General features: G+C 33.6%; 1 protein-coding gene across 9 annotated transcripts in view; it reads right to left on the minus strand.

Annotated features, from left to right (window-relative positions):
- Nucleotides 1-13,235, minus strand: part of TDRD3 (tudor domain containing 3) — a 408,301-nt gene that overhangs the window by 354,132 nt on the left and 40,934 nt on the right. For 7 of the 9 annotated variants that reach the window (XR_012514351.1, XR_012514352.1, XM_074387640.1 and 4 more), the window contains exon 3: nt 9,465-9,530. Coding sequence is in view for 5 of the 9 variants with exons in the window: in XM_074387640.1 (XP_074243741.1) it covers nt 9,465-9,530 (66 nt within the window). In the remaining 4 variants the exon portion in view is untranslated. The remainder of the gene's footprint in view (nt 1-9,464; nt 9,531-13,235) is intronic. The other 2 variants (XM_003927197.3, XM_010337924.2) reach the window with 1 other exon arrangement.

Consider the following 13,235-nt stretch of genomic DNA (forward strand, 5'->3'; position numbering starts at 1 on the left):
TTACGCAGAGATGCCTATCTCTGGGGAACCCCAACTTGGACATTTCCCTCCAGAGAATATGTATGTTTGCTTCTTGCAGTAACAAGGAAAAACTATTGACATACGCTATGTCATAGACTACCCTAAAAAATATTACACTAAATGATAGACACAACAAGCCATAATGTGATTCCATTCACGTGAAATATCAAGAAAAGGCAAATTTATAGAAAAACATAAAAGAATATGTAGAATAACATATTATTCTTATACTATTATAAATGGTGTTTTTAAAATTATAACTGGAATAATAAGAATATAAGACTATATAAGAATAGTAATTTAAGAATAAATAAGAATAGTAACTGGAAGGTGACAGAATGACAATCAATATACAAATATCAGCTGCCTTTCCATGTACCAGTAACAGATAGAAACAGCAATTTAAAAAATTTCTAGAACACCATTTACAATAACAAAAATAGAAAGATCCAGGAATAAAGCTTACAAAAGATGCACAGCCTATATACTTCCAATAAGTTACAAAAGTTTATAGAAAGAATTAATAAATCAAGAAAGAGATATATCCAGTGTTGTGCTGGAGCCAGCTTATACCAGCTCACAAGAGCTTTCTTTATGTACATTTCTTCCTAATTCCAGGTTCAGTGATTTCATAACATAGCTTATAATCAACCATACAGAAAATATTTACACCACAGATAATGACAAATCCTATGTTTCAAGGCTTTTTTTTGCTCTTCAGAGAAGCATTTTACCAGCATTTCACTGGTCATATCATATCATATCAAGATGTTTTTAAGCTAATGTGTAGATTCAATGCAATTTCAATCAAAACTCCAACATGATATTTTAAGTCTTAATCATTTGATTCAAAAACTCTATATGCACAGGGGAGAGATTAATCTAAGGAAAAATAATGTATTTTACAATCACAAGATTAGAAAATTCTGATCATTTCAAGTGCCATGAAAGATATGGCTCAACTGAATCTCATATACAATACTGAAGGTAACATAAGCTGATACAAGTGCTTTGCAAGATAATTTGGCATCATTTTGTAAAGTTGAATACTGGCTTATTTCCACAATGTAGTAGAATTTCATTCCTGGTTATATTCCTTAGGAAAACTGTTACATGCATGCAGAGGTGTGTTGGTAAAATACTTCTGGTAGAGGGACAGGGGAAAAGCTACTCTACTCAGTAATTTGTGCCAATTTCCATGGCCAACCACAACCATCAGCTGGATGTTATTGCACTCTAAATTGGGGAAAGATGCCAACAATCAACTTCATGAGCTGGAACAAGCTGGATCCAGCCAATGGCAAGCATCTAACACTATGCCTTGTACCAGTGATCTCATTAGCTCTGGACGCTTACTCTGGCACTCCTGCAGCTACTATTCCAGAAACAATCTTGCTGCAGCTTCAACTATTACTAGACAGGATTCTTCACAGTTCCTGCTTTTTGTGTGTGTAAATGGCCCAACTTCAAGGCAGCTACACCTGACTAGCATAGCTGCAAAGGAGGCTGGGAGAAAAGTATCTGAGATTTTCTTCTTCTCTATTACTAAGACTCTTAAAATGAGAGATTCCCCCAAACACAGGGAGAGAATACAGGCTTTAGAAATTACAAATATCCACTATACTTACCTTCCATGTATTGTTACCAGTGAATATCTGTCAAGCTTTATTTTCTATTCTTTAGTTTCTACTACGAAGGAGTTTTTTGTGTAATAGAAAATATTAAATACGGTGTGTATGTGTAATCTGTGTGTGTATGTATGTACCATATATCAATACCCTAATATTTTAAATACGATCCCATATGGAGCATCTAACCACCATTCCTTCATTAAATATCACGTATCTAAAAGCTTAACAGGTTAGCAAGAAAAGCAACCTAATAACCTCACTAAACTGAAACAGCTGCCCCTTTATTATACACACCTTTGACATAGCATTTGTTTCACTACATTGACATTGTTGGTTTCTCAATCTCTCATTGGGCTATGTGTTCCAAGAAGACAGAGGCTCTCTTGATCTCTACATTGCTATCACTTAGCACAAATATACATACAGAAACTGATAAAAAAAAAAAAAATCTAGTGCTTTAACTATAATTTACTTAGCACTTCCTAGACATACACCAGAAAATGTAGCAAGATCTTTACATAAATTCTTTAATTTACCTCGAGATAGATAAAGCACAATAGGAATATTTGTGTATACTAAATAAGAAAATTAAGGACAGAGGGTAAAGTACTTTAACAGTGGTCAGTCAGTAAGAGGCAAATCAGAACTCCAATTCAGATCTATCTCACCGCACAGCCTGTCTTCTTTGTAGTGCATATTCTAAAAGCATGATAAGATTTGTTACGTACTAAAAACAGATGTAGGTATAAAGAGCAATAAGAACATTCATATTTAAAAATTAATTTTGCTCAAAAGAGGCCAAGAAACTTAGAAGAGAAGTAGGGTCACGCTTCAGTTGGAATCTGAAAATTAAAGAGCCATTTGTCTGACAGCTGAGAGGACACTCAGGTGCTATAGCGACAAAAAAACTGAACTTAGGGAAGGTGCAATTCTCTTATCTCTAAAATAAAAGGGAAGGCTGTAATCGTTTATATTTTTTGTGTTGTTCTGAATATTGTATAGATAATACATATAAATTATTTAACATGGGACCTAGCATAGAGTAGGTCCTCAACAAATGGCAGAAGAAAAAACAACGATTATTAGAATTCACTAAAAACCAGGGTTGTCCTGGGTAAGGTAGATGCTTGTGCCAAAAAAGATCAAGAGGGGAGCAGACGAAAAGCATCAAGAATATTGGAAGAAATAACTGTATGGAAGGCACTACCTAATCCTAATCTCAAATGTTTCAAATGATATTCATATGTGGCAAGGGAGTTTAAGTGGAAAATAAGTAATAATAAAATTTAAACTTTCTGAATTATATAGTGGTATATTAACTAGAAGATCTACTACCTCTTAGGAATTTTTAAAACATTTAATAAATGCCTTATAATTAAGAAATTGACAACATAATCTTGAATAAGTTTTCCCAAACTTAAGATTCCCTGAAAGTAAAAAGTCTCCTTTTAACCCTCAAAATAACAGTACAGCATAATATAAGTTACTCATATTCAGTCATTAAGTAATTTATAGCAAATGAACACAAGTAAAGCATGTGGGACTACCAGCCAAAAGTAACACTTTTCCTATTCTCATTTCTCTTTTTGTTCCTTGGAACCAAAAAACAAAAAAAAACAAAAACAAAAAAGGTAAGGGTGAATAGTTTATTTTTCAATTATCCGAAACAGTATCTATTTAAACTCCACAGAATTCCTATTAGTAATTAGCAATAAGGACTTGTAAATAAAGCATAAGAGTTTTAGTAATCCATGTTTTCTAAAATTACAAGTAGATGTTTAATATATAGCTTACTAAAAGAAACAAATTGTATTATTTAACACAGACTAAATTAACATATAGGAACCATGATATTATTTTACTAAATCAAAACTTAAAACTTTTTCAATTCCTTTTCTTTTTAAACGTCCAATTTCTAGACTGTCCAAGGGCAAGAGAACATTCACTTTGAATTTTAAGGCAGTGAAGACATCTTGTGGTTGATGTCAGTACTGCTGAGGTTTGAGACAGTCACTCCTACTTGGGAAAATTAGGTCTTAATCACAGTTTTACATTTAAAAAGGCAGACATAACCTGTCATTCTTATAACTTAGAAAAAATAAACACAGAACTGAAAGACTGTACAGTTAGGACGCCATAGCGGTACATGAGGTCCTCAGGGAGCTGTACTGGTAATAAAGTATTTTCAACTAAACTATATTTTATTATTAACTTTTACACCTTGGTTTAAAAAGCTACAGCAAGATATTAAAATAGAAGAAGAATATTAAGAACATTAACAGTTATACTTCCTTTTTATCATGACTTTTTCCATAATTTTTAGCCTATGAGTTGCAACAGCAGTCCTAGGACTTGGTAATATCTGAGAAAAATAATGCATGCCCTGAAAAACTCAGAAACGCAGTTGCAAAGTACAGCTTCCCTAACACACTTACCTCCACTCACACTTTTTACAGCTTTTGAATCAGATATAAAGTGCCTATAAGAAAATCTGAAAGCCTGGAAAAAGTTGTCATTACCCAACTATCACCAGTTTTTAAATTTTTCTGAAACTTTTGCATCAAGGTTCTGGGGGAACTTTGTGGAGAAAAGACAAAAATTGAAAAATAATGTTAAGAGAATAGAAGAAAGAGAAAATAACCTGAGCCAAACCACTATATTAATTAGTAATAAAGTTACTTCTACTTTTTCCATTCTACCTTCTCCCAAAATAATCAGTGGTAATAGTCATTACTAAGACTTCAGTTTCAAAGCTTCAGGACAAAGCCTTTCCGAAGGCCTTTGATGTATCTTAAAACGGGGTTAAATTCAATGTGTCCAGGATTAGCTGTCATCTAACTACAGACTTAGAATCTTTCTTACCTGATCACAGATTTCAGCTCCCCATTCTCCCTTTCCATTCTCAAGTTCCCAAAGGCTGAAAACAGCATGGTCAAAGTTTTATTAATTACAAAAATAATAATACACACTGTGTGATAATTTACTTTGGGCATCAAGTTTGAAGACTTCTCTCTACACTCCTTTAATCTACCTCCAGAAAGGATTAGTGATTTGTCTTGGGGAAGCTCCAGAGTACTGTATTGAGCCTCAGGCCTAGTGAATGAGATTCCAAGGTGGTTGGAAAATACACAGGTGAGGCTCTTGCAAAGGGACCACACAAGGTTAATAAAGGTGGCTTCTACTAAGATGACAGCCTCCTCCCCCAACCTGTTGCTTTTTAACTGCTTCTTAAATACTGGGTCAGATGCTCTCCAATCCTCACTCTCCTTTGGCTTTCTCTCTCAGAAATGGTAGTATCAGATGGGCTTGGAGCTTAATAGAAACAGAGCAGGGCTTTTAGCTTGCCTTAGTTTTATGACAGAGACCAACCTACCTCAAGTAGCAGTGTTCTGCATGGGGTTTGGGGCCAAAACCCAGACAATAATGACTTACCAATTTACCTTATTCACTGAATCCCCTTGAAGATCACTCAGTAACAAGATACCTAACTGACATAATAAGGATTCATATATTCTTAGACTTCCAAGACAAAAATACCATCCTAAATTGCTCATGATTCTCAAAGCTTGCCGTATGCATTGTACTATTTAGTGTTTCACGTACATTATCTCATTGAGGTCTTCAATGTTGTAAGGGAGTAGCATTTAAATAAGGAATTTAAAATCTACCAAGATTAACTAACTTATGAAAAGCCACAAAAACTAGTAAGCAGGAAAAAGATTTAAATCCAGGGTAAAGACCTTATGTCTGGACTTTCCAATCTGTTCCTGATCCCTATCATTTAATTCCCCTCCGCCCTCAGTCAGAAACATGTCACAACCATGCTTCCTCTGCTTCTTGAAATAGCTGGTCTATCATATATTTTAAATTTTCTAAGTTGGTTTTTGGAACATTGGTTTCTAGCATGCCCTATTTGAACGATCACTAGATAACCCAGCTCTTTCTTTCTTTCACTCTGTTGTAATATATATATATATATATATATATATATATAGAGAGAGAGAGAGAGAGAGAGAGAGAGTAATATATTATATATATATATATATAAAAGAAGAAGAAGAACTAGAAAATATAACTTTATGCCAAAATCTGGCATGATCAAGAGATATAGGCAGATTATTCATTCAAATATTCTGTTTGCCAAATGTTGTTCTATATCTTATTCACAGATTAAAACCAAGTTAATTTAAACAAAAACTATAACTTACATAATGTTAGTAACTGAGCAGTAGTGACTGATTCTGGAGTCATGTATTTATAGTCATCATTAATGGTAAAATGCTGGTTAATAAAGCATTCCAATGAAGACATAAATAAGGAACTTTTACTACATTAGTCTTATTTTACTAACAAAGAAGCCAAAATAATTCAATTCACATCAAAAATACATTCCTTAAATATTTACTTTGGCTGAAGATAGTTACGTTTTTTAAAATTATACTTTAAGTTCTGGTGTACACGTGGAGATAGTGCAGGTTTATTACACAGATATACATGTGCCATGGTGGTTCGCTGCATCCATTGCCCTGTCATCTACATTAGGTATTTCTCCTAATGCTATCCCTCTCCAATCCCCCCACCCCCTGCTATTCCTCCTTTAGTCCTTCAACCCCAGGCCCTGGTATGTGATGTTCCCCTCCCTGTGTCCATGTGTTCTCATTGGACAACACCCACTTATGAGTGAGAACATGTGGTGTTTGGTTTTCTGTTCTTGTGTCAGTTTGCTGAGAATGATGGTTTCCAGTTTCATCCATGTCCCTGCAAAGGACATTAACTCATCCTTTTTTATGGCTGCATAGTATTTCATGGTGTATATGTGCCACATCTTCTTTACCCAGTCTATCATTGATGGGCATTTGGGTTGGTTCCAAGTCTTTGCTATTGTGAACAGTGCCACAATAAACATATATATGCATGTGTCTTTACAATAGAATGATTTATAATCCTTTGGGTTTATACCCAAAGGATTTGACACAGAATAATCTAGGTCAGAAAGTTTTAAGATTCTTTTTCTTCTTGTTAGCTACACTACCCAGTAATGAGATTACTGGGTCAAATGGTATTTCTAGTTCTAGATCCTTGAGGAATCACCACACTGTCTGCCACAATGGTTGAATTAATTTACACTCCCACCAACAGTGTAAAAGCGTTCCTATTTCTCCACATCCTCTCCAGCATCTGTTGTATCCAGATTTTTTTTTTTTTTTTTTTTGAGATGGAGTTTCGCTTTCGTTACGCAGGCTGGAGTGCAATGGCGTGATCTCGGCTCACTGCAACCTCCATCTCCTGGGTTCAAGCAATTCTCCTGCCTCAGCCTCCCGAGTAGCTGGGACTACAGGCGTACGCCACCATGCCCAGCTAATTTTTGTATTTTTTTAGTAGAGACGTTATTTCACCATGTTGACCAGGATGGTCTTGATCTCTTGACCTCGTGATCCACCCGCCGCGGCCTCCCAAAGTGCTGGGATTACAGGCGTGAGCCACCGCGCCTGGCCTTGTCTCCAGATTTTTTAATGATCGCCATTCTAACTGGTGTGAAGTTATATCTCAATGTAAGGCAAACCAAATGCGTAATTTCTGTGTGTCAACTTCTAAAACGGTTATTTATTTTTCAGAATAGCTTCATTAATACTGGTGAAGACAATTATTAATTCTGTGAGAATAATATATATTCTTATATCACATAAATATAATATAACATAATATAAATAAAAATAATTATGTGAAAAGGCCAGGCACGGCGGCTCACACCTATAATCCCAGTACTTAGGGAAGCCAAGGTGAGAGGATGACTTGAAATCAGGAGTTTGAGACCAGACTGGCCAACACAAAGAAATCGCATCTCTACTAAAACTACAAAAATTAGCCGGACATGGTGGTGTGTGCCTGTAGTCCCAGCTACTCAGGAGGCTGAGGCAGGACAATCACCTGAACCCAGGAGACAGAAGATGCAGTGAGCCAAGATCATATCACTGCACTTCAACCTGGGCAACAGGGCAAAATTCTATTAAAAAATAAAAGAAGAAGAATTATGTGAAAATAATAATGCTAGAGAACTATTAGTTTATTAACAATATTGTATTGGAAGTAGGTAGTGAAAGAAAAAATATAATCAAAGAAGAACAGCAGAGATATCAAATTTTTTTCATGTGAAGTTCTATTTGCATTAATAATATTTTCAAAGATAAAATTTGACACAGAATAATCTAGATCAGAAAGTTTTAAGATTCTTTTTCTTCTTGTTAGCTACATTCAAAGGAAATCTTAAAAAGATCACTGTGCAAAACTTTTAAAAGCAAAAACACTCGAAAAGAGTGAAGGGAACAGATAAGAGTCTCCATACTACTATCCCATGAGCTTGCAGCACAGGTGAGTTCTCAACATCTTTTAGGACACACAGAGAAAGCAGAAAACCAAGAATCCAGAAAGGTTCAAAATTTTCTTAAGTAAAATCATGTAAGGATGTACAGACACTGCTTTGATAGTATTTACTTTTCCTATAGAGATTTGTTGCATTCAACAGATATAGTCAGTATTGTTGCCTACTTTTTAAAGTGTGCTTCCCAGAATTCTACATCTCCTGGAAAACTGTTCAAAATGCAAATTCTTGGATTCCATCCTAGTCTTAATGAATCAGAATCTCAGAAGGGACTAGAGGTGTTTTGAGGTCCAGCAATCTGTGTTCTAGCCCGACCTTCAGCAAATTCTGGCGCACACTGAAGTTTGAGATAACTACTATAACCAAAAGAAAAAGAAATGTAAAGAAACTGGAGAGGATTCTAAGAAGAACAATAGAGATGAAAGAAAAGCTTGAGACTGAGAATAAATAAAGGAATCAAGACAGACGGCTTTCACAAAAAGAAACCTGTGGCAGTGGCATTTATGTCTTCAAGCATATAATTATTCACAAAGGAAGATAACCAGATGTATTTCATTTCCCCTGATGAAAAACAAAGACATTATAAACTTAAACTTACAGCGTTAAACATTCAGGTAAAAATATAATTTGCTGGCCGGGCGCGGTGGCTCAAGCCTGTAATCCCAGCACTTTGGGAGGCCGAGGTGGGTGGATCACAAGGTCGAGAGATCGAGACCATCCTGGTCAACAAGGTGAAACCCCGTCTCTACTAAAAATACAAAAAATTAGCTGGGCATGGTGGTGTGTGCCTGTAATCCCAGCTACTCAGGAGGCTGAGGCAGGAGAATTGCTTGAATCCAGGAGGCGGAGGTTGCGGTGAGCCGAGATCGCGCCATTGCACTCCAGCCTGGGTAACAAGAGCAAAAAACTCTGTCTCCAAAAAAAAAAAAAAAAAAAAAAAAAAAAAATAATTTGCTAACACAAAAAAAATTAGTAACACGAATACATATGTGTGTACTGCAAAATGACAGCAACAAACAAATCCACAGCTTCATCAAATTGCTTCTAATATTCTTTCCTCATCTTACATTTGCATATAATAAAATCATTAAATAAACATAATAGTTTATTACGGTAACTAAAATAAAAAGGTAAATAAAATTGAAAGATAATAAAAGGTCCTTGTAATGAGCGCCAATTACATCTGGTAAGTCTCACAGTTCTTGTAAGCATACCAAAGTTACAATTCCTGAAACAAAGGTTTTTTTTTTTAAACATTGAAAAGCCACTAAAAGTTTAACTCTTAATAATTTTCCATGGAAGACACCATAACAATGACTTTGGACCTGTTCACCTCCAGAGTTTGCAGTCTTTATTGACAAAAAATAATTCCAGTAATTTAGTTCATATTTATCATAGTTAGCATAATTTAAGAAGTTATTGATTTTCTTTACCTTTTCTACCTTTCCACTATTGATGTCAGCGGGGAGGAATTTCTTGCCAATTGTTCTCAGATCTGTCTAAAATAAAAATATTATTATTAAAATGGAATTACAGAAAAGAGTAAATTTAAATCTAATCTCATGAACAAAAGATGAAATTATTTATGTTTTGTGAAACAAAAATTCAGTTTCTTTAACTGGTCATGAGATCTATATATGTTATGAATCTTTCAAGTAACATAGCCCCATAATACGCTGTTTTAAGTATACCGGTAAGATGAACAGTAACATATAAGGCCTCAATCCTGGTCATATTTCTTTAGGTAACCTTTTAACATACTAACTCTTCTCTATTAAAATCTAAAACTTAATTTATGTAAATTATGATCTTACCAAAAAATTAATGTTACCTTCCAAGATCGAATGACAGCTTTTGAATAAATACACATAGCATATTTTTAAAAATTGAATCCCATACAACCTTGACATTACATAAAAACATATCACCCTATAGGCTATAATATCTATAACATAAAGCTAGGTAACATACAATATCCCAGGAAACAGTACCACTGGAATACCAAAGAAGTTATAGTAACCTCTACTATAGTAATTTCATTTGCTTAAACAAATTACAGAAATCGAAGTTGGTAAACAAATGAAATATGAAAATGCAGAAGTACTTGTAACTCAGCAAGGAAAATATAAAAACTAACATAAACAAGGTTATAGCATTCATGACACAAAAAAAGAAAATTTTGACTACACAATCTACATACAAAGCAGAACACTGTAGGACTGTGTCCTCTTTAGAAAGTGAAAATATAAAGGAATGGTAAGAAATTTGTTCATAGGAAAACTATCAGTACTCATAAAAAAAAGTCCAGTTATTTAAACTAAGAAATTAACTTGATGCTTGAGATAGTGAGATTAGCATAACTAAAGTTGTATTGTTTTACTTTTCCTTATAATAAACAGTAGCTCTTCATCACCTTAAGAACAAGATAAAAGAAAACAGAGTTCATTTAACCACATAAATTATAAGGGAAAATTTTTTGTTAGACTTAAGGAGAAAACACTAGATGATTACAACTACTGTGATGTGAAATAAATACATACAGAGGGGCAGCACCATCTTTTTTGAACACCTACAATAACAGAACATCCACCTATTTGAAATACCCACATGTGGTCAGCTTAAGAAACAAGACTATAAGTTATATAATCCCCACAGATTCTTTCCAGTTTTTTACTACTGTGATTCATAATTTATTCCTTTATGTAATGCAGGGATCACTCAAATTAAAACTCACTGAAGAGAACTACATGGTAAATTAAGAGCCAAATCCAGACTACTGGGTAACAGTGCTTTAGATAGGCTTTTTGCTACCTCAATCCAATAACTAAATGAAAAGAAATATAAACTGTACCTCACGTTGTATGTCTTTTCACTTGGAAAGTACTGAATAAGACAGGGTTAAAAAAATACTTCTTTACAGCAGTCTTCCCTATATTAAGACTGTTTTAAAATTAAATGTTAATAGATGCAAAGCACTCAGTGTAATGACTTGCACAGAGTAAGCACTTAATAAATGTTAGCCAACATGTTTATTTTAGTGAGCATTAAAACATGTACTTTTTTAAATCATCTTAACATACATAACCATCATATCAATAACATAACTAACATTTCATGATAACATTTACATTATTTGGAAGTTACCAAAAAGCTGAAATATTTAAATATGAATGAGAAACAGAACACATAAAAATTTTATAATATATCATGATCCCTAATTTCTGGTTTTTCTCAATAATTATGAAATTAAATTCAAATGAAAATGAGGCATCACTGTAAAATAAATGAGCACCAGACAACAATCATAAACTTTGATCCATCCCAACTGTAATTAAGCAATCATATGATCTAGGACACTGTCACTAATTCTCTATACCCAGTTAATTTACTCCTCTCTAAAATGGAAAAACACCATCAACCCTATCTCACAAGGTTGTTGTCAGGCTAAAAAAAGACTATACACTCAAAGTTCACAGAATTTCTAAAGTGCCATACATATATATAGTATGTGTCCTTGAATATACAAATGCTATTTTGATGCCTTTTTAGCAAGATGAAAATGATCTACCAAATATTTAAATGCCCTAAATTCAACTCAACATATAAGTACTATAAAGACAATGTTATTATTCAGATGCCATTATATCAAAATTGCTATGACGATGACTGGATCCAAGAATTCTGTTATACTGAACAACAAAAAATAATAATACAGTAAAATGTTCTGCCTATAAAACTTTAAAAATAATTTTCAAAGCATCTACCTAGCCATACACACACACACATGCACACATAAATACATACAGACACACGCACATACACACAAACACACACAAAATCTCTACTTATTTAAGTAAATTCAAGAGAATATTTATTTGGAAAATCATTTTATATCATACAGAATCTTAAAATAAATGAAAATACAATTTGTTTTTAAATTTTTACTAATGGATAGTGATCAGTAATTTAAGACTGGGCTATCATTAAATATTTTTTCTGAATAATTCTGGTATTTGAACGTAAAACTTACATGCTAGATTTCAATGTCATTTCTTAATATTCTAACTCCCCACTATAAAAAGCAAAAAATGTAAACATTCCTTTTCAACACAAAAATCTAAGCCTAAAAGTTACATAGCAGGTCTGAGGTAGCTATCTTTAGAAAGGCCAGCTTACAAGGTTAATCCTAGGCTGGCAGCTGGGGACTTTGCACTTGGACCATTCCCTAACTAAAAATGTGGTTCACTACATAGATTATTCATATAAACAATATCATTTATGATGGACATCTGTTTTCTGGGAGGGGTCTGAAATTTTGGTATATGCTATGCAGAAGGTACCTTTGCAGGCAGCTTAATAAAAGACTTCTAGCCTCCAGTACTAGCCTCCAGTGGGCTTCCCTGGAGAGAAATACCATATACATGTCACTGCACTGTTCATTGTTAGAAAAAGGAACAAGCTCAGTGTGTACCCCATAGAAAGAAGAGAAGAAAACTTATTCATGAATTATTCTCCCAATATATAATTAGCTATGCATATGTTTTTTATATTTGCACAATAAGAATCAATAATACAAGTGTTTTTCAACTAGTGGCTACTTTCCCACAATCACTCAAAAGTTGAAAAAAATTCAACAGGATACTATAAATGCCTAAATTTTAATAAACGATGACAAACTTAGAAAAATAGATTATTTGTCTGCAATAGGCTTTACCCTAATTAAAAAGTTTTTTCCTATCATATTGCACCATAGCTTTGGTCTCGAGTATTTAAACACAAATTTCAGAGAAAATAAAAAAGACAAATTAATTCATTCAGATAATAGTCAGCATGCACCTCTTATGTGCTCAGCATACTTTATCTTGAGGTATTTTATTCAAATTTTCATAACAATTATAGTTTATTGGTATTTACCTACGTATATAAGGGAAAAAAAGCAGCAAATTGTCATAAAATCTCTCCTAAAATCTTTAGAAAGTTTTTCTTAAATAAACAAGAAAATAGAGTTCTTTCTAATATTTTTAAACAATAGAATTAACTAATTTGAGTGCAAGACAAAACTAAAGTAGCTGGGAAATATGACCATTTTTCATCATAAATAACATACATAATTTCTAACTAACGCTTATTATTTAAAAAGTAGTCTTTTATTTATTAAAAACCTAAATACTTAGCTCAGAAACCAAAATAAATGATCTTGCTTG

Source organism: Saimiri boliviensis, chromosome 16 (genome assembly GCF_048565385.1).
Source record: "Saimiri boliviensis isolate mSaiBol1 chromosome 16, mSaiBol1.pri, whole genome shotgun sequence".
NCBI lineage: Eukaryota > Metazoa > Chordata > Mammalia > Primates > Cebidae > Saimiri > Saimiri boliviensis.